We start from the raw sequence: 21974 nt of genomic DNA, 5'->3' as shown, positions 1-21974 counted from the left end.
TTTTTCAAAGATATTATCATGGCCAGCCACTGAAGCACAGATTTTGAGGTGTTCCGAATCCATTTCTTGGTTTGAGTTGCACAATGGGCAGTTAGGGGACTGATATATTCCAATTCTATGCAGGTGTTTGGCCAAACAATCATTACCTTAAAAAAATAGTGAAATTACAAATATACAGTTGCAGAAGGTGTTTCAGAATTTTCTACACAGATGTGATTCTTGTATCCAGAAAGGTAGACGACATTTTCAACATACATTTAAGAAATATAATGTTTATTTTTTATCTCTTACTGTTGCATTATCTGTGTGGGACTATAGGCCTACATTACCCCCATTCACCTCTGATTCGTTTTCCTCTCATGTGAGAGAGTGGTCAGATCTACTCACTAAACACGTGCATTACTCGGTATTTATAATAATGCTGGTCACCAAGACAAGCTGGCTTTCGACAACTACACTCTACTAATGAACAAGTCATATGCCTCGGCCAAGAAATAAAAAACAGCTTTAACAAAAAAGAAGATACCTTGGCAATATTTATTGACTTTCAATTAGCATATGACTCTGTTTGGAGAAATAAATTATTATTAAAACTCCAGAAATTAGGTATCTCCAGCAATATGTTTAGATGGATATCAGAATTCCTTAGTCAAAGATTCATTGCTACTAAATTCAGTAGCTCACTTTCTAGTTACAGACAAACATATCGAGGTCTACCCCAGGGCGCTGTCCTCAGCACAACTTTATTCAATATTTATATAAATGACTTACCCTCTCTATTAGAGGAATCAAACATGAAAACAGCACTATTTGCAGATGATATAGTTTTGTGGACTTCCGGATCTCACAGACATAGAGACAAAATTCAAAATTCTGCTCTTAAAGCTCTAAATCAACTACATGAATGGAATACATCAAATTTGATGACACTCAATTTAGGCAAAAGTAACTACCAAATATTTTCACTCGGTAAAAAAGAAAGAGAATTCAATATCCAATACAATGGCCAACACCTTCGTAGGACTTATGAATCCAAATATCTTGGAGTTATTTTCGACAGTAAGTTAACATGGAACAACCATTTGAAATATATTTCTGAAAAAGCTCGTAAAAGATTCTCCCTCCTGAAAAGACTAGCAGGAAAGAAATGGGTTTGCTCTAGAAATACTTTGAACACTACATACAAAATGTTTATACAGCCAGTGCTGACATACTGCGGAGAAATTTTAATTACTTCACCTTTCATAAACAAAATAGAACGTATTCAAAACCAAGCTCTCAGACTCTTTACTGTTGGAATCAAAACAACTCCAATAGATTCTATGAGATTCCTCACTAATATTAACAGCATCAAAATGATAATAGAAGAAAAAGCACTGATTCAATATGAAAATCTTATCAGATTACCAGGAAACAATTGGCATTCATACAGTCCTCTCCGTAGATTAAAAACTCAAAAAAGTTTCATATCCATGGTTCAAGAATTAAAACAGAAAATCAGCGTCCCGAATTTAAAAGAAAACTTACAAATTAAACCAAACCCTTTAACGCTATTAAATATAGAGTATAATCTAAATTTAACACAAGAAATACTGAAATCAGAAGTAAACACTGAAATAATGAAACAATTGTCTTTAGAGACAATTAATATTAGGTATCCTCCACAAAATTGGCTTCAATTATACACAGATGGATCCTTGATCTCCAGGGAACAAGATGCAGGTGCAGGTGTTACGTGCTGTCTCTTCTCACTTTATAGATCTCTTGGATATGGAACAACAAGTTTTGATGGAGAAATCACTGCAATAAGTGAAAGTCTCAGGAATCTTCTATGCCACATCAATAAATTTAAAAATGCAGTTATATTGTCAGACTCCAAAGCAGCTATTCTATCAATAGTCTCTAAACACACACCTTCATCTCAAACAGCAGAAATAACTAAAATGCTCTCTCAATTATTATCACTCAATAAAAGAATTGTATTCCAATGGATACCATCCCATTGTGGAATCCTGGGAAACGAGAATGCGGATGCTTTAGCAAAGAAGGGCAGCACTGCTACTTACAGACCTGTTACTAAATCTACGTATTACTCTGTGAAAAGATTGATTAAATCTATATACTTAGACTTCAACAAACAAAATTTGATAACTCAATCCCAAGGGAAAAAATGGAACTCTCTGCATCATAATCCACAGTTGATTCCCGATTTACCACGCAAATCGTCTGTAGCAGCATTTAGATTGGCAACAGGCCATGACTGTTTGGCCAAGCATCTGCATAGAATTGGAATATATCAGTCTCCTAACTGTCCTTTGTGCAACTCAAATCAAGAAATGGATTCAGAACATCTCAAAATCTGTGCGTCAGTGGCTAACCATGACAATATCTTTGAAAAATATTGGAGTGCAAGAGGTCAAATGACTTTATTGTCAAATGCCTGGCATTAGAAAACAACAACAACATAATAATGTTGGTAAGGTGTATATGCCATGCACTGTATCTTGACATCTCTTCTCTCATCCTTTTCTTCTTTCCTTACCTTTTCATGACAGTTCTCTCTTCTCCTTTTCTTTCCTCTCTCTTCCCATCCTTGGTTTTTCCTCACTTCTTTTGTATTCTCTCCTTTATTCTCCTTTACTTTTCATTCTTTTTCCTTTTCTCCTTTCCTCTCTTACCTTACCTCCTCTCCTTTCCTCTCTTATCTTGTTTCCTTCCATTACTTCTCCCATTTTATCTTTTCTTTTCTGTGTATTTCGTTTTTTCTCATTGGAGAAAAAATTGCAATGCTATAAGAAATAGTTTTCGAAATTTTCGCGGAAATATACGTTTTCAGCATTAGTGGTTTTGGACATGCTGTTTGTCAGTACACAGCGATTTCTACTAAACTGTTGAACGAATTTTGTTCATATTCAGTATCTACGAGTCAGTTTATCAGGGAATATGATGCACATCCAATATAGTAATTTTATTACAAAATTAGTAGGGCTATGTTTTTATTTTAAATCAGAAACACACAATGGCCTGAACTTGAAATTGGCTCATACTTTATATATACTCTCTTTTCTTTGTTATAAAGTTTGAACTGATTTTTTAATTTCGTTTCTTGCGTAACATGAAGAAATAAATGAGTTGTCCAACATATCCCACATCACTATATTTTTTTTTCATTTTGAAGGTAGTTTTAACCGATAAGCAGCAGTACAGTGAGTATAGGATAAATGGGACCGTTAATTTGTTTATCATACAATATACAGTGTTATTAACTATATTACATTTTATGGATTAACATTTTCGGCATACTATGTCATCATCAGATCATGAGAAGTTATCAGTTTATACATGCTTAATATTGGTGCAACATAGGTAAATGCAATATATTCAAATAACAAAAAACAATAATCATGATTACACTAATTATATAGGCAAAGCTCGTGATTGGTTATGTCCTAATTCAGCTGTTTAATTGACAATATGTAAATGTCATTATGTCATAATATTGTAAATTTATTTAAACTCAACAACAATGTAACTTTATTATCTCAACAATAGGATTTTCTCTCCACACAGTAACACAATATTCGTTAGTGCACTCCACAGACGACAATGACAATTTACTTGGACTATTACGAACAACAATGAACTGTTAATCTTAACTAATATTTACAAAGCACTATTTACAAATCAGAACTGTCAGTTCTCAGTTCACAGTTTTTCTAGCTCAGTCACTCGAGTTCACAGTATCTCGAACCACAGACCTTCAGAGACAGTTCACTGTACTCGAACTCAGGTCCCTCCAACTGCGGTCCACTGCACTCGAACTCAGATCCCTCCGACTGCGGTCCACTGCACTCGAACTCAGGCCTTCGGATGCTGACACAGTTGCGGACGCACACTCGAGTCGAACTCCGGTACACAAGACTGGCTTGCTTGCTCTGGCTTACTCACTGACTGAATAAACTGAAACTGCTCAAGTTCGCTCGCGTTTCTTCTTTTATAGCTAAACTATCGTTGGATAGTTCGCGATATTTCGACGCGTGTGTCCCTTCTCGAATCATCTCGCACGCTGCTGCTCCCCTCCTTCACCGAGCGTAGCCATGCCCCAGGAGGCTGATGCGCGCGCAACCCGCCCAAAACAAGGCCGACTTAGCCTCTCCTCCGTCGGTCGTGAGATCGAATCTCACGTGGGCGTCACATTGCTCCCTCCTTAGGACTGCTCGTCTCGGGCAGTCCCTTGGTAGGCTGCTAGTCGGTCCAGATGCACCACCATCATCTTCCCTCGAGTTTGTCGCTGGATGCAGTACACCACCTCGTTGATCCGGGTCACCATGCGGTATGGTCCATCCCAGGCACGCTGCAGCTTTGGTGATTTCCCTTTGGTCCTGGTAGGTCGATACAGCCACACCAGGTCGCCCTCCTGGAATCCTGCAGAGTTGGCTAATCTGTCGTAGCGCACTTTCATCCTGTCGCTGGCCATCTTGAGGTGCTCTCTGGCCAGTTGGTGAACTCCATTCAACTTCTCGGCGAGTTCTGCCACATAGTCAGTTGCTGACTGGTCGGTGCTGGGTGGCGGGCCAAACAGCAGATCACAGGGCAGGCGCAGCTCTCTCCCGAAGACCATGTTTGCCGGTGTCATCCCTGTTGTATCGTGGACCGAAGCTCTGTAGGCCAAGAGGAACAGTGGGACTCTGGCATCCCAGTCTCGTTGATGGTTGGACACCACCTTCCGCAGGTGCTCTTCCACGGTTTTGATGTACCGTTCCACCATACCATCGGACTGTGGATGGAGGGGAGTGGTCCTGGTTTTATGCACCCCCAGACGCTCGAGCAATTCTCCCATCAGGTTGGATTCGAAGTTGCGCCCCTGATCGCTATGCAATTCCTGGGGCACCCCGAATCGGCAGATGAAGTTGTCAAGCAGCGCGTCGGCCACCGTCGAAGCCTCTTGGTTGGGAATCATGTACACTTATGGCCATTTTGTGAAGTAATCCATGGCGACTAGCAGGTAGCGGTTCCCGCGATCCGTGACCGGGAACAGTCCAGCAACGTCGATGGCGATCCTCTCAAAAGGAGCTCCCACGTTGTACTGCTGCATGGCTCCCCTGCTCCGTGTCCTTGGTCCGCGACTGGCTGCACAGGTGTCGCATCTTCGGCACCATTGTTCCGTGTCGGTTCTCTGATATAGCCAGTAGAATCTCTGTCTTAATTTGTCCAGCGTCTTGTTGGCTCCCAGGTGGCCTCCAGTCACTCCAGCATGAGTCTCCTCCAGCACTTCCTTCACCTTGCTCCTGGGCAGGACAAGTTGTTCTATGCGGGTCCTTCCATTGGCCGACTCCCAAATCCTCTTCAGGATTCCGTCCTTGACAGTGAAGGATTCCCACTGGGCCCAGTAGCTCTTGTAAGTGGTGCTACGGTTGGCGATATCGGCCCATACTGGTCTCTGGCCGGACTCCACATCACGAAGTAGCTGTCCAATGTTTGGGTCCTCCAGCTGCTCCCTCCTTATGGCAGCGTTATCCCATCCTGGGCTCGGCTGGGCGGCAATTGCTCGGACTGTGTGGGCTCCATCTCGCTTTTCTACTTTCAGGCAGTGTTTGCAGCCATCCGGGCACGGGCGTCGTGATAAGGCATCAGTGTTGGAATGTTTCTTCCCTTGGCGGTGTTCAGAGGTGAAGTTGTACTCTTGCAGACGTTGAACCCAATGGGCGGTCTGCCCCTCCAGATTCTTGAAGCCTAATAGCCAGGTGAGTGCAGAATGGTCTGTCCTCAGATGGAATTCCTGGCCATACAAATATTTGTGGAAATGCTTCAGGGCTTTCACAATGGCAAGAAGTTCTCTACGTGTCACGCAGTAGTTTCTCTCAGCCTTGGATAGTGTTCTGCTGAAGTAGGCAATCACCCTTTCTTGCCTGTCCTGTTCCTGAGAGAGTACTCCGCCGATGCCTACGTTGCTAGCGTCCGTGTCAAGTGTGAACTTCCTTCCAGGGATGGGGTATCCCAGTACAGGAGCAGTGCAGAGCGCCTCTTTCAGTGACTGGAAGGATGACTCCGCCTCGTCCGTCCATTGGAATTGTCGTTTCTCCTCGGTCAGCTGGGTTAGAGGCTTAGCAATGTTGGCGTACCCAGCTACGAACCTTCTGTAATAAGTGCAGAGGCCGAGAAAGTGGCGCAACTCCTGCTTGTCCCTCGGTCTCGGCCATCCTCTGATGGCTTGTAGCTTCTCCGGGTCCGTGGCCACTCTGTTGGTCCCTACTACGTGCCCCAGGTAGCTGACCTTCTTCTGGAACAGATTACATTTCTTCGGGTTCAACTTCAGCCTGGCTTGTCGCAGTCTCTCGAACACTCTACTCAGGTTCAACAGCTGTTCGCCAAATGTCTTGCCGACCACGATGACGTCATCAAGGTACAGCAAACAGGTGTCGTATGTCAGGCCTCTCATTACGGACTCCATTAGTCTCTGGAATGTAGCCGGGGCGTTGCAGAGGCCGAACGGGATAACGGTGAACTGCCATAGTCCCTGGCCTGTAGAGAACGCCGTTTTCTCCTTGTCCTCAGGATGTAGCGCCACCTGCCAGTATTCTGACTTGAGATCCAACGTCGAGAACCACTCTGCTCCGGCCAGGGTGTCCAAGGTGTCGTCAATTCGTGGAAGGGGAAAGCAGTCCTTCTTGGTGACGTCATTCAGTCTTCTGTAGTCCACGCAGAAACGCAGGTCCCCATTCTTCTTCTTCACCAGCACCACAGGTGATGACCAGGGCTGTCGGATTCCTCGATGACCCCTCTTGCTTTCATGCCCTCCAGTTGGCTGTCAATCTCCCTCTGTTTAGCTAGAGGGACGCGTCGAGGAGGTTGTCTGATTGGGCGAGCATTTCCGGTGTCGATGCGGTGCTGAACTTTCTCCGTTCTCCCGTAGTCATTTTCAGACAGACTGAACACGTCTTGAAATTCTGTCAGTAAATCGTGGACTTGTCTTCTTTCTGCTTTGCTTAAATCCCCCGCCAATTCTCGAGCCAGCTCTTTCAATGATGGTTCTAGATCTGGACATGGTCGGTGACACTCCTTGTTATCTGCTAGAGACGTCACAGACACCACCGGCTCGACGCTACCTAATACAGTTCCACTAGGCACCTCCTTGTCCTGATTGGTGACATTCAGGACCCTCACCGGTACCACCTTCTGATTCGGGAGTAGGGATCTGGCCACATAAACCCCATCTATCGGAGTTGTTTGCGGATCGAGGAGCAGGTTTCTCTTAGGTTGTCCGTCCAGCCTTGCCGTCACCACCATCTCGCAGCCTGCTGGGATTGTCACATGATTCTCCAAGGTGAGTCTGCTGGTCATGGGTTGGTCTTCGACGTCCCTCAGGAACACTTAATCCTGACCAAAACGGAGGATACGGCGCCGGACGTCCACCGTTGCATCGAAGATCCACATGGCGTCGAGTCCCAGGATGACGTCTTCAGTGATGTTGGCGACGAACACCCACATCTCCAGTCCCCTCTTTCCCAATGTCAAATCCAGGAAAACCTCTTTCTGGATGGGCAGGCTCTCGCCTGAGGCAGTACATAGCTCATATCGGCGCAGCGGCGTCCTCCCAGGTAGGCCACGCACGACTTCCAGTCTGGCGATGGTGAGCGACGACCCGGTGTCTACCAGTACTCTGCATGGGCGGCCTCATCCATCCGTCAGCAATCAGCCCATCGTCGCATCTTCTGTTAACCATCTTCAAGATCAGCCGAGGGGATGGTGATGACGGCGCCGACGTGCCCCTCATCGCATCGGCCGCTTTTAGTTTTCCTGTTTAGATCGGTCACAGTCCCTCCTCAGGTGTCCAGGTTCGCCGCAGGACCAGCAGGTGGGCACTCCTCGTCTTCGTCGCTCGGGTGATTTCGGTTGACGCTCCTCGACGTCGGCCGCCGCGACGCTCCTAATCCGGTGCGACGTCGAGACATTCGCCGTTAACTTTGCTGCCTCCATCCTGAGAGCCGCAGCCAGAGCTGCGTTGATGGTACGATGCTCTGCCAGGAGTAGCTGTTTTCTGATTTCGGGGTCTCGAACTCTGCTGCCGAAGGTGTAGGCCGCCTCTCCAGTGATGAAGTCATTAGGTAGGCCCCTGAGCGCCTTATGGGCCAGTTGTTCCACCGCCATTGCAAATTCTTGCAGGGACTCGCCTGACTGCTGGACCCTCGTTTTCAGTTGGGTCCTGAATTCTGCCGCAAGTTGATGGTCACCATAACGTCCCTCCAAGGCCGACATTATCTCAGCGGCTGTCCCATCTTCTGGAATGCTGTGAAGAATCTCCGACGCCTGTCCCTGAAGCGTGGCCAGCAGCTGAGTGTTTTTCTCTGCCGGCATCCACCCATTGTGCTCTGCGATTGCCTCGAACTTCGGCGTCTTGACGTTGCAATGTCTGGCTGAGGGCGATGGTTCCACATGGCCACTACATGAGGTCCTCAATTCTGTCGTCGATCTTTCCACGGCCCGTTGAACTTCCTCGGCAATTATCTGTTTCTGTTCTCTAGCCTGGCGATCCACCAACGCGAGAATGTGCTTGTTTTCCTCAGCGTGTTTGTCCATCACCTCATTCGTCTTGTCCAGCAACTGGCTCGTCTGCTCTTGACGACGCTCGAGATCGCGTATTTTGCCGTCAAAATGGTCTACATCCTGTCTCAACTCGGCTACTGTCTCGTTTATAGTTGTAAAATTCTGGTTTAGTTTATCCAAATCGGCCTTAAGTTCGTCTTTCACGATGGCGACAATTCCATCTACTTGGGCCGAAACGCTTTCAATTTGCGTAGTGACGTCATCTTTCACTCCGCTTATGTCGCATTTCACTCCGCTTATGTCACTTTTCATCTCCGTTTTCACTTCACTTATGTCGTTCTTAACCTCACTAATGTGCTTGTTCATATCTGCTTTTGCTTGATTTATGTCGTTTTTCACGTCACTAATATGTTTGTTCATCTCTGCTTTCATTTCCGTGATGGCTTGCAGGATCTGCTGTAGGTTCTCCATTGCCGATAATATCCCGATTCTGACACCAGTGTAAATTTATTTAAACTCAACAATAATGTAACTTTATTATCTCAACAATAGGATTTGCTCTCCACACAGTAACACAGTATTCGTTAGTGCACTCCACAGACGACAATGACAATTTACTTGGACTATTACGAACAACAATGAACTGTTAATCTTAACTAATATTTACAAAGCACTATTTACAAATCAGAACTGTCAGTTCTCAGTTCACAGTTTTTCTAGCTCAGTCACTCGAGTTCACAGTATCTCGAACCACAGACCTTCAGAGACAGTTCACTGTACTCGAACTCAGGTCCCTCCAACTGCGGTCCACTGCACTCGAACTCAGGTCCCTCCGACTGCGGTCCACTGCACTCGAACTCAGGCCTTCGGATGCTGACACAGTTGCGGACGCACACTCGAGTCGAACTCCGGTACACAAGACTGGCTTGCTTGCTCTGGCTTACTCACTGACTGAATAAACTGAAACTGCTCAAGTTCGCTCGCGTTTCTTCTTTTATAGCTAAACTATCGTTGTGAGAAAGTACGAGTTCTGGATAGTTCGCGATATTTCGACGCGTGTGTCCATTCTCGAATCATCTCGCATGCTGCTGCTCCCCTCCTTCACCGCGCGTAGCCATGCCCCAGGAGGCTGATGCGCGCGCAACCCGCCCAAAACAAGGCCGACTTAGCCTCTCCTCCGTCGGTCGTGAGATCGAATCTCACGTGGGTGTCACAATATGTTAAAATACAAGAACAATAATTGGATAAAATTATAACAGATCTATAAAACTATAAAACATTGACACTTGATATAATTCTTCAGGGAGAAGATATCATTTTTCGTAGTTCATTTTTTGCGCATGTTGTAATCAAACAAGTTGGGAACATTCATGGTTGCAATTAGCTATCTTTGTTTGGATTGTGGATTGTGTTGCATAAATTGTATTAGCTATTATATGAAGTATTACAAAGCTTAATGACATTAGCATTAAGTTGAGATGAATAATAATATTAATATTAAAATAACAGCTTGAAGTGAACATATGTTATACAGTTTTTTCAGGATGTCACATCTTGAAGCTTAGTCTGCCGAATGTATTGTAAACACGCGAAATTGAAAAGTTAAGTCAATTTTCAAGTAAAGTATTTTATTGATGATCTCGAGGTGAATGATTGTGAGAAATTGACTTATGTACAGTGGTTGTTGTTGTAGTGTGTTCTATACGGCTGCTCAGCTTTGACTGACATTTGGGTTGTGCTCACAGTATGTAAACCTTATGCTAATGTACGTCAAGCGGTACCGGAAATGGGGGAAGGGGTGGGGGAACTTGTGTGGAAGCTTGCATGGATTGTTTTTTAGGAATTAATTTAAGTAAATTGAATAAGGGGTTAGAAGTATTATTTATTTGTTCGTTTATGATAGGAGTACCCTGATTGAATGTTTTTGCAATGTAATATTGCTCCGATGTGTCAATTAGAGAATTGTCATTGATAATTTTTACTATTTTTAGTGCATCTTTTATATTTGTTAATTCGTGTCCATTCATGAGATGTTTAGGAAATTTGGATTTATTTCGGTTATATTTAAAATCTGTTATATGTTCATTGTACCTGATTTTAAAATTACGGCATGTTTGACCTATCTTTGGACAGTTTTTACAGTTTAATTGATAAATTCCACTATTTTGGTAGGGTTCGATATTATTCGTTCTATTATGAATTATGTTATGTAATTATTATTGGTTCGTGGGGCAATATGGATGTTCTGTTTTTTTTAAAAAGTTGTTTAGTTTATTAGAAATTTTGCCAAAATATATCATGGCTTGCCATGGCTTTTTAGTTTTTGGACCTTCAGGGGCGAGTGTGGTAGATTTCATTATGGATAATTTTGACTTTCTTTTGTTGATTAGTTTATCGATTATTTGTTTATCAAAGCCGTTTTCCATAGCCAGGTTTTGAATATATTTATATTCTTTGTTGTTGTTTTCTTTATTAAGGGGGGGTTGTGAGCATCCGATCTATTAAGTATCTGAATTTGCTTATTTTATGGGTTGTGGGTGGTGTAGAATTTTTATCTATGGAATGTAATGTAGCTGTTGGTTTCCTATATATATCAAGGGTTATTGTCGGAGGTTTCAACTTAATATTTAAATCCATGGATTTGCATTTAACTTATGTTGCACCAATATTAAGCATGTATAAAGTGATAACTTCTCATGATCTGATGATGGCATAGTATGCCGAAAACGTTAATCAATAAAATGTTACTTACAACTTACTTACGAATGGCTTTTAAGGAACCCAAAGGTTCATTGCCGCCCTCACATAAGCCCGCCTTTGGTCCCTATCCTGTGCAAGATTAATCCACTCTCCATCATCATATCCCACCTCCCTCAAATCCATTTTAATATTATCCTCCCATCTACGTTTCGGCTCCCCAAAGGTCTTTTTCCCTCCAGTCTCCCAACTAACACTCTATATGCATTTCTGGATTCGCCCATATGTGCTACATGCCCTGCCCATTTCAGACGTCTGGATTTAACGTTCAGGTGAAGAATACAATGCGTCAAGTTCTGCGTTGTGTAACTTTCTCCATTCTCCTGTAACTTCATCCCTCTTAGCCCCAGATATTTTCCTAAGAGCCTTATTCTCAAACACCCTTAATCTCTGTTCCTCTCTCAAAGTGAGAGTCCAAGTTTCACAACCTATATATTGAATGATAAGCAAATTGACGGTCCCATTTATCCTATACTCATTCCACATCACTATGTTTCGAATAAATTATTATATGCAGAATTATTTCTATACTGCATTCCATCCTTGACAGGCAATGACAACATTGACCCCTACCTCCCACCCTCCAGAACCACGAGCTTGCTCATACTCCCAGTCCAAAAACCATTGATCCACTAGTTTTTGATTTTACAAACATGTTAATACTTATGAAATATCGTACCTCGTAATCTGCTAATTGGTTTGATGCCATCCATATTCATGTTATTATCGTTTCTGTGTCACTGCTGTCGGATCTGACAGTGATGTCGAGGTGGTTTACAAGGTCATCTGTTATTCCATCGAGCTCAGACATTTTTTCTTCTTCTTGAATGATATGCTGGACATAATTCTTCTTTTTCTCCTGTGTCACTATTTGTATTCCTTCCACCATTAGCTTCTGCACTGGTTCAGAAGGAAAGTTATGTTGTTCCTCACAACATGCCCCTTCACTTGACTTCATGTTACAGTAGAACATCTATTATCCGTGATAATGAAGAGGGTGGATTGAATGGTTAATTGAAAGAATCGGATAATCCATACCATAAAAGATTTTCATAAATTAAGTTCATAATTCTTTGGCCTACAATTTCGTAATTTCCTTCCTTCATGCTCTTGTGTTTAACATGCTATGTAGTGGATTAGGAATTCACTAAAAGTTCAGTTGTCAATGATGGGTTCTCAAGGGCCAAGAGTTGATGGTTGATGATTGTCTGTGGAAAGATAAGAATAGTACCGTATGTCTCATGTTGTAGATTTACGCACTTTATGCACTTATCCTGGTTTTTTCTTTTTATTTGTATTATTATTAAATAGCGTACAGTTTCTCCTTTTCCATCCCTCAGTTATTTGTAATTTTTTTTCGGTAATTAAGACAATACATTTTCTTTTGGCAAGTTTTTTCGATCGTGACAAGAACTGAAGTCTGCTTTGAAGAAGCGGATCTGCCTCGCTCACTCAGTCTTGCTCCTTGTATGATCTGTGCCCTTTAAGTTCACTGGCCTCTCCTACACCCCTCTCCCAAACCTTCATGCTTTTAGCTGAGTAAAGATTTTAGAACGAATATTGAAATTTTGTTTAGATGGAAGGATAGATAATTTTTATTTCAAAAATATGATTAAACTTCGACAGAAATATACGTACATATAGTTACATCACATTATGTTTTTAAAATACATGACAGTTGTTACTATACAAATTACAGAAAGAAAATATCTATACCGGTAATTACATTCTTGACATAATATTCAAATAAATCACAGTTGTTCGGTAACAATATTTATGTGACTGTACGGATGATGGAAGTATTACAGACAGTATGTTCGATTCAAGTTAGTCGAGTATGACGAAGTTCGACATTCGTCGATGTTGGCTCTGCAGAAGAAGGCCTGTCGTGTTTGTTCCATTTTGTTATAAAAATATTTGCTGTCCTCAACTCCCACCCCTTACGTTTTAGCATAGACCTTGCGATTAGTTTTTCATATAAAATAATACGAAGTTTGTAATGTCTTGGTTGCCTCTCTCATGTTCGAACATTGCAGGACACTATTTTAAACCGCTTAAGGATTTGAGCACACATCTTGTGATTAGTTTTTTCAGATGGTATAAGACGAAGTTTGTAATGTTTTGGTTTCCTTTCTCATGTTTGAACTTTACACATATTAGTCAGTACTTTGAACATATGCATTTTGTAAACATATTTTGTTTGATTTATTTATACGTATATTTGTGTGAATGTTTAGTCATATTAATAACAAGAAAAATTATCTTTACTCATTACTACGCATAATTTCGCAAGATATGTGCCTGATATCCTTATGCAGCTAAAGTGTAAAGGCACAGGGAGAGGAGGAACTAAGAAGAAAAGCACCGAACATATGTAAGGATGGGGAAAGATTGAACAAATGCAAAGAGAGATACAGTTCTACAAAGACTCGGCAAACATGAACTGAACATAAGACCTCTTACTGGTTTTTTATGGACTCAGTTATTTTAATTTACAAGCTTCACTTCCACGTACTGTTGGGATGCCAATGAAGTAGGGTGAAGTTTGTAGTATCTTGATGTCCCCTCTCATGTTCGAACATTGCACGACACTAATACAGATAATAATGTTGATGGAATAAGCTTCAGTATTTCTAATTTTAGGCTCTTTTGTCTACATATATAAGTCTTTCTGATGACAACCATACCTCAATTGTTTGGAATCTTCTCCATTGTTACACTGTGACACTGTGTGTTATCCATGATGATCGTGTTGTGTTCAAGTCTTGGTAGAATGTTCTGAAACTATTGCTGTAAACACTTTCAATTCATCTCCACATGATAATGAGTAGTAGATTTTGATTCAAAGATGAGAAGACTGCTTTCTACGAATCGCATCTTACTGCCAATATGACTAATGATTTGCTTTTCCCCCTTACCACTGGGATATTTAAGACTCATAATTACCTCACTTAGAAAAGCTTCTTTACTCTACTGTACCATGGTGTCTGTTACAGTGTGCCCAGGATTAACGCACGTTTTGTCGAGGTAATATATTGCCCTTGTACCCTGAACTCTTTTACCTGTTGTAGGTATTTTCTTTGCCAAAGAATGATGTTATCTCTGTCGATTAGCAGGCACTTTCTGTTTGTACAATTGTACTTGAATTTCAAAGAATGTAGTAGATGGTGCAGTGTAGTCCGGGAAAAGTTGGAAGTCTGCATCACCATTCACTTCTTTCAAAATGTTATACAATGTAGTAATCTCGTTTTTAAACAAAATGTATGAACTTTCCTTTTTATGCTTAATTTCGTTAATTCGTCGAACATCAATTATAGCTTGTCTAGCATTTTGAAGTGTTTTAGGAGTGATCACTTTGTTTGTTGATTTTATTTCTTGTTTTACTCTGTATTTACTTGATTTCAAACTCCTGTAGCTTGCAACGTCAGTTTTGTTATGTCTTCTGATGCCACCCCTGGATTTTCCACACAAAGCTTGTTAAGCACATTCAAAATACAGAGTTTTTGGTCACTCTGTAAATGTTTCCCTTTCCTGTGTTTCTGCAACATCTGCCATAATTTTATGTTTACACTGTGAGCACTAGAATAAATCATAATCTCCTAATCACTGCAAACAAAAAAATCTATGTTCTACTAATCTAAGCACTAAACTGAAAATATACACGCAATTATAATAATACTAATTAGTGAAATATAACGACATTATTATAGTAACTCAGATCGCTCGTAGAGAACAGGACAATGTATTGTAACTGCATAATACATAGGTAGAATGCTTCAGATTGCACGACTTCAATCTGGATTGTGACCTCTGCCATTGGTTGATTAGCAATTATTCCTTTCTCTTTCGGCAATGTTTTCGTCGCCTGTTAGACGTTATGAAATGCAGTGAACTTTCCATTGCAAATATTCTAAATTCGGCCCTGGCTAAGTATAGAGGAGTCAGGCCTAAGTTATTTGTTTCTACTAATCTGGCGACACAATTCTGTTGGCACTTTGTACAGACTCAGACAAAATTTGGGCCACCTGAATTTTTGAAGTTCCAGTTATAAAATACTTAGTAAGCACTGAGCATGTGCAGTATGTTGTAACTGGAACTTGGAAAATTCAGATGGCCCAGATTTTGTTTCTGGGTTTGTACAATCTCTATTAGTGAGTCTTGTGAACTGCAATGAGAAATACTCACTTTAACAATAGTTAGGTATATTGTATAATAACGAATTTTCTTTGTTGAAACATACCTACTGAAGAAAAAGTCATACAAGTTGTGTTTATGCAAGTTTTGGCAGGTTTTCTCAGAGGCTACACAGCCATGGAAGAGCATGTAAAGTTATTTAAGTATGTCTTTCGAATAATTGTTCAAGAAAATAAAGTATAAACTGTTATATCATTTGCAACATGATATGGGAACTGCATTGTTGAAAACTAATCAGAAAATATACGTTATCTTCCTGACATTATTTTTTTTATCTTAATTTCTAATAAATCCTCATTCTTCTAGTTTTCGAACTTCCCGTTAAGTTTTTATTTTTTATGACGTGACAAAAACTAATAAAATTTGCCACTGACAGACAGTAATGGAACTTATAAAATCAAAAATAGAGCTTGTAAATGTATCATGCAAGTATAATCAAAATCTTAGTTTTCATTGATAGGTTCTTGAGTATCATATCATTTTCCTTGCTTCCCTGTACAGACCTGTCATATTCTAATCGAATGTCTCACACTGTATTATAACACCACAATCAAGTATTGATGAAGTATTACACGTACAGTGACCTTCTGCTTCTATTTAGACTTTTCTTTTTTCATGTATAGTAAGTTTATAAAATTGAGTACTGATTGTTGAATGTTATAAATAAGTAATGTAACTGTTTTACAGCTTGCATCTGGATACATTGTTCACCTAGTCCTAGAAGTTGGTGAAAGTAATCATCGCAAAGGAGAGACAAATGAAGTCAGCTGTGAATTGAATGAGGATGCGGTAATCATTTATATTATGTTACTAATATATGGCTCTTTTAATATTTTCCACTTTGCTACTATTTTCTAAAGATTCATATTTACTTTAAATTTCATTAGTGAACTAATAATGTAAAATGGAAAACTTTTAGTAGTGTATTTTATTATATTTTGTTCATATTCTTCCAACTTACTTTTATTTGACATTGTCTTCAAAAATATTAAAATATGAATTTCTGTGCATGAATATGAACTCTTTATTTAAAGTGAAATAATAGCTGTTATACAAATTGATACATTAGTAGTAATAGGCTACATTTGTAGTAGTAATAGTAGTGATGGTAGTTTTAATGGTAATGACTTCATTAGTGCCAGTGGCGGCTCGTGAACTTAGTAAACTAGCGTGCTACAAAAAAAAAAAAAATATTATTGACTTACCCATCAAAGGCGAAAGTTGAAATCCATTCTCCGGTTTTTTTTTGCTGGCAAACTTCTCTATCACTTTGGTATTGAAATCTCCCATATTATTAATAAGTTTTTTCTCTATTGAAAGCATAGCAAGAGCTGTTAACCATTCTTGGTGCATAGAATTTCTGACGAAAGTCTTAATCCTGTTTAAAGTTGAAAAACATCTTTCGGGTTCGGCTGTTGTCATGGGTATTGTCACTATTATTTTAAGGAGGGTTGTAATTTCACTAAATGTATTCTGAAGATTGCTACTATAAATAAGCTGAAGAAGAGGGACGGCGCCATCAATATTCTTAAAGTCTGGTCTTTCATACAGCACAGAGAGTTCGGTGTGTAGTATTTCCTTGTTTAACATAGGGTAGTTCTCTACTGTCAGATTAAGGATATTTTGAGGAAATTTCTTAGAAAATTCTTCGAAGTTCGCAGAATCCAGGAGTTTTGCTGCATCAAGATGACATGTTTTCTCAAAACGATCGCGTGTTTCTGTAGTAATGCGATCACAGACTTCCTTTGCATCCGGTACACGGCATGATTCAATTCGTCGACGCTTGCTTTCACTAGCCGTTTCTTCCATCATGATGTCATTCACTTCATTTCGAACACGTTCAACTGCAGTGATAAAATTTTTTACATTATGTTTTACTTTTATGGTGTCGATTTGCCTAGACTGAATTTGGCTGTAGAGAATATCGACATGGTACATAACTTTATGGAAGAACTGCAACCAGAACAGAAATTCACTATCTTCTAAATTACGGCGAAGAGCTTGGGCTTCATGAACTGTGTTCTTGGAGTAGGATTTTTCTAGCTCAGAAAAACACTCTTTCAATGGTTCCAAATTCTCATACACAGAATTGACGGTTCTTGACTTGAAATTCCATCTAGTAGCCGAACTACCTTGTATGCGTCGCGATGTCACATTTTCTAATGCAGCTACACGTTGTGGCGACCGTGAGAAAAAAGCTGGGAATGCAGAGAGATTGCAAAAAAATATTCTTGCCGACTGGTTTTGTGACGCAGCTCTTTCCATTATCAGGTTGAATTGGTGAGCGTAACAGTGGACATAATGTGCCAAAGGAAAATGTTCTTTTATTTTAGACTGCACTCCATTAACTAAACCCCGCATAACTGATGCTCCATCATATGTCTGAGCAATTATTTTATTACGAGCGGCATCGGTGTCAAAAACTTTTAATTCCTTAAGGATGCATTCAGAAATTTCTGTGGCTCCTTGGCCTTCAGGATTGAAAAAACCCCAAAATCGCTCGTATACTTTTCCTTCGAGTTCGTATCTGAACACTAAAACTGTTTGTAAATGCTCAGAAACGTCTGTAGTGTCATCTGCCATGAGAGCTATGAAGTCAGATTGATGCAGTTCTTTCTTGATTTTGTCATGACACACTTCTAACATGCATTCCAACAGCTCATTCTGAATAATTTTAGAGGTGCCTTTGAATACAGTACTGCTCTCCATGTGTTCCTTCACAGCACTGTCAATGCTACCAACTAAGTCAACAAGACCACGAAATATTCCCGGATTTTCAGAACTTTCTGTTTCATCGTGACCGCGCAATGCCAGTTCAAAAACACCACAGAACTTTATGCAATCTATAATTCTAGATAAAATATATCTATTTCTTTCTACTTGTTGATTATGCTTCTCTATGGATTCCTGGTATGCGCGACTAAGCCTAACTGCAATGTTTACTCTGCCTAACGCACTGAGATCGACGGCATTATTAATGTGCTTCTTACTCTGCGAATGTTTCTTAGCATATTCATACAAGTGTCCAAGATCCTTCACGCCACCTCTCGACCAGGAATCAGTACTCCCAAACAGTAAGCAAGGGAAACAAAATAAAGCGTTTCGAATTTCACATCCACACAACCATTCATATCGTTCATATATTTATCTTTTAAATTGTCTATTATAAGAACGAGATTTACTACCCTTAGCTTGTTGAACAGTGGTTAAGTACGGCGTGGGTCTACCTAAATTCTTAACTTCAACCCTCTCCTCTAACGTTCTAGAAGAGAACGGTTTCTTTAATAAAGAATCAACGGAATTCATGTCAAATATTCGCAAGTTGAGCAGCTCTCACTAATGCTTTTACACAGATTTAATATTTCACATTACACATTCACTAATTCACTAGATTGTTCTGTAACAATCACTAATTACAAAAACGAAATCACACTGTTTTCCAACACCTGATTATCTGCTGTACTAACAATACTAACCGCGCTACTCTTCAAAGAGCACGCCAGAGTACGGTTCTCACATGTAGCAGCAGTGGGCTGGGGGTTAAAGACGTGAGGGGAAACGCGATGTTAAAACAGCATTCTCCACGTGCTCAGTTTTAGTGAGCACGTAGTTAGTTACTAGCTATGTGTGCAGAATGCGCTATGTGCAGCCGAACAACATCACAGTGTACAAAATTCAAACTCGCAGGCCGGCCTCGCTGACCCACTATATTGTTTACAAAAGAATGAGGGCCATTTAAACTGAAGTACAGTTTTCGAAAACGAAAGTAATTTTATGATTGAATTATTTAGCAGATTTTAGAAGCGTGCTGCAGCACGGTAGCACGTATTGAGGAACCGCCGCTGATTAGTGCAGTGCTTATGCCTTTATATTATTGTTCAAAATATTGCTTCCAGGAAAATTCCATTTAATTTGAGACTACTTCTGTATGAAGGAAGATAGTCATAAGCAGTACTTTTCTTCTGGATAAAAGGTGGTGGAACTCAGTGTAGAATATAAAGCGGATGGGAAGATGATTACTGTCTGGTGCACAGGAATTTTGTCGTTTTAACCTCTTTTTCATCGAACTTCAAGACTTTAATGGCCTAGGCAGAGTACAAAGAAAAATTAAGTTGAGAACGTAATTTAAGAGCTTGTCACAAAAACGTTGCATAATCCATATTTACTGAATGTGAGTTACAGATGGGATAGCGTTGGTTATTGAAAACTGCATAATGTCACAGAGTGTAGCATGGATATTATGATCATAGTGTCTGTAAAGATGATGTGAAAATTATGCTCCATCGAACAACATTGTTATGCTTTTACGATGGCGGACGCTGGATAAAACAGTGTTTAATTTTCTAAGTTAAAAGAAGTGAATAAGAGCCTAAAATGGCCAATTAATGTCGTGTACTGTAATGATAATGTGCGGAAGAGACGAGGGAATATTGAGGAAACATACACTACCAAAAAAAGGTATATTCAAACCTGGAAAAAGTGTTTTGATTCGTCTATAAAAATGTTGAATATGCAGTTCCTTGACTTGGCACAGCTAGAGTCTAACCTGAGAAAGGATCCTGGCCTAAAATAACTGAAGCTATGTGGATTCGGATTGTGCTGACAACTCTACACTTCTTCAAACTAGAGCAGGACATACCATCTTGCATCCCTGGGATACTTGCAGTATCATTAAGTGACAGCATGGAATCGAAAACACAAAATAATGGAAAGTACATTACTATTCCATTTGCAAATCTCACTCCTGTGTACAGAGAGCTCTTACTGATAAAGAAGGGGAATAAAAATTACCTAATGAGCATGTGTGAATGTCAAGAACCACAGTATCGCACTTTATATCAAAGTCTGTGTTCATAGTGAGGGATTTTTTATTTAATTTAAGAACTGTTACTGCGCTATGTGATTTTTCAAAAAAGTAAACACTTTTTGTTGTTGTTATAATAATAATAATAATAATAATAATAATAATAATAATAATAATAATAATAATAATAATCTTTATTAGCCATTAAACAATACAATTATAATAGGCTTCGTCATTATTGAATTACATTAGACAAATAATCATTAAGTATTAAGAAACTCATCTATGCTATAAAAACTATTTGCAATTAGAAAAGTCCTAACAGAATTGCTAAAATTAGTAGCTTCTTTTAAGTGTTTTGGTAATTTATCAAATTTAACACCTTAAAAAAAAAAAAAACTATGAAGTGTTTTAATTAATCTGCAAAGCAGGAATTGCCAGGTTAATTCTAGTTCTTGTGTTATAATTATGTACCGGTATAAGTTCAGTTATTTGGTACATAAAATTATTCAAATGTACATATTTTACACATTCAAATATATATAAACTAGGAAGAGTTAATATGGATAATTGTTTAAATAAGTTAAATAAGGGTTTACAAGACTCCCATGGAGAACATCCAAGAATAATGTGAATAGCCCTTTTTTTATAGAATAAAAATATCTTTAGCACCACTACTGTTTCCCCATAACATAATCCCATAATATTTATAATACAGTGAAACCTCGATCCATCTTTTTTTTAGGGAGCAGAAAAAAAACGATAAATACGGGAAAACGATAATACCGGGAAACCTTTAAAATTATCGTATTTACGCATATATAGATGCCATAGTGTTGCGGACACATCTCACTGTTCCCTATAAAATTTAGGGGAGAAATAACGACATAATTGATGCATTTAATTTTTAACTATTATTTTAAATAATGCAACATTATATATATATATATATATATATATATATATATATAGAGAGAGAGAGAGAGAGAGAGAGAGAGAGTAATATCGAATGTTATCGATCGTTCAAAATATCTGCCAAAGTCGCAAATTTGCGATAAACATTATATGCGTAAATACGATATAAAATGAACTTAATGATTAGACTGAATGCACATTTATTTGAACATGTATGATTACACTGAATGCACATATATTTGAATACTTTGTACATTATTTCTTGCAGAAAAAGTAAGTGATTGACTTCTGTTTTGTGCACATTTTACGCCTGAGTTCAAAGTACGATTTCTCTAGGTTGAGTACACTTTCACGATCAGTGTCACTTGTGCTTTGTCCATTAAAGAAGGCTTTCACCTTCTTGAATGCTTTATGAGTCTCCGCAAAGTTCGGCACAGCCTCGGATTTGCAATCTTCTTCTGCATCTTCATTGTCGACACTCCTGGATCCTCGAGACTCTCACATAGCTCCCCCACTGTAACTACTCTACTAGTTGCCACCTGACAGTCCACAGAGATATAGTACTGAAATTTCACCTTCGAGCCAGTACTGAACTTATTCCAGTCTTGGCTGAAATGGTGGTCATCATCATCATCAGTGTCGGTCGTGTTGGATGAGGACTGTCCCTGCACGTAACCAGCTTTTCGAAAACAATTTTCGATTGTCAGCTGGGTTACTTGCTGCCAGGCTGCAGCAATGTAGTGCATGGCTTCCAGTATGT

The 21974-nt window shown here is 39.8% G+C and overlaps 1 protein-coding gene across 10 annotated transcripts in view; it reads left to right on the top strand.

Moving 5' to 3' along the window:
• Positions 1–21974, top strand: part of LOC138700159 (uncharacterized) — a 356318-nt gene that overhangs the window by 65033 nt on the left and 269311 nt on the right. For all 10 annotated transcript variants that reach the window (XR_011332264.1, XR_011332263.1, XM_069826557.1 and 7 more), the window contains exon 9: positions 16183–16284. Coding sequence is in view for 8 of the 10 variants with exons in the window: in XM_069826557.1 (XP_069682658.1) it covers positions 16183–16284 (102 nt within the window). In the remaining 2 variants the exon portion in view is untranslated. The remainder of the gene's footprint in view (positions 1–16182; positions 16285–21974) is intronic.

Source organism: Periplaneta americana, chromosome 5 (assembly GCF_040183065.1).
Source record: "Periplaneta americana isolate PAMFEO1 chromosome 5, P.americana_PAMFEO1_priV1, whole genome shotgun sequence".
NCBI classification, from domain to species: Eukaryota; Metazoa; Arthropoda; class Insecta; order Blattodea; family Blattidae; genus Periplaneta; species Periplaneta americana.
The sequence above is the reverse complement of the archived record's forward strand: the minus strand, read 5'-3'. Positions and strand labels throughout refer to the sequence as shown.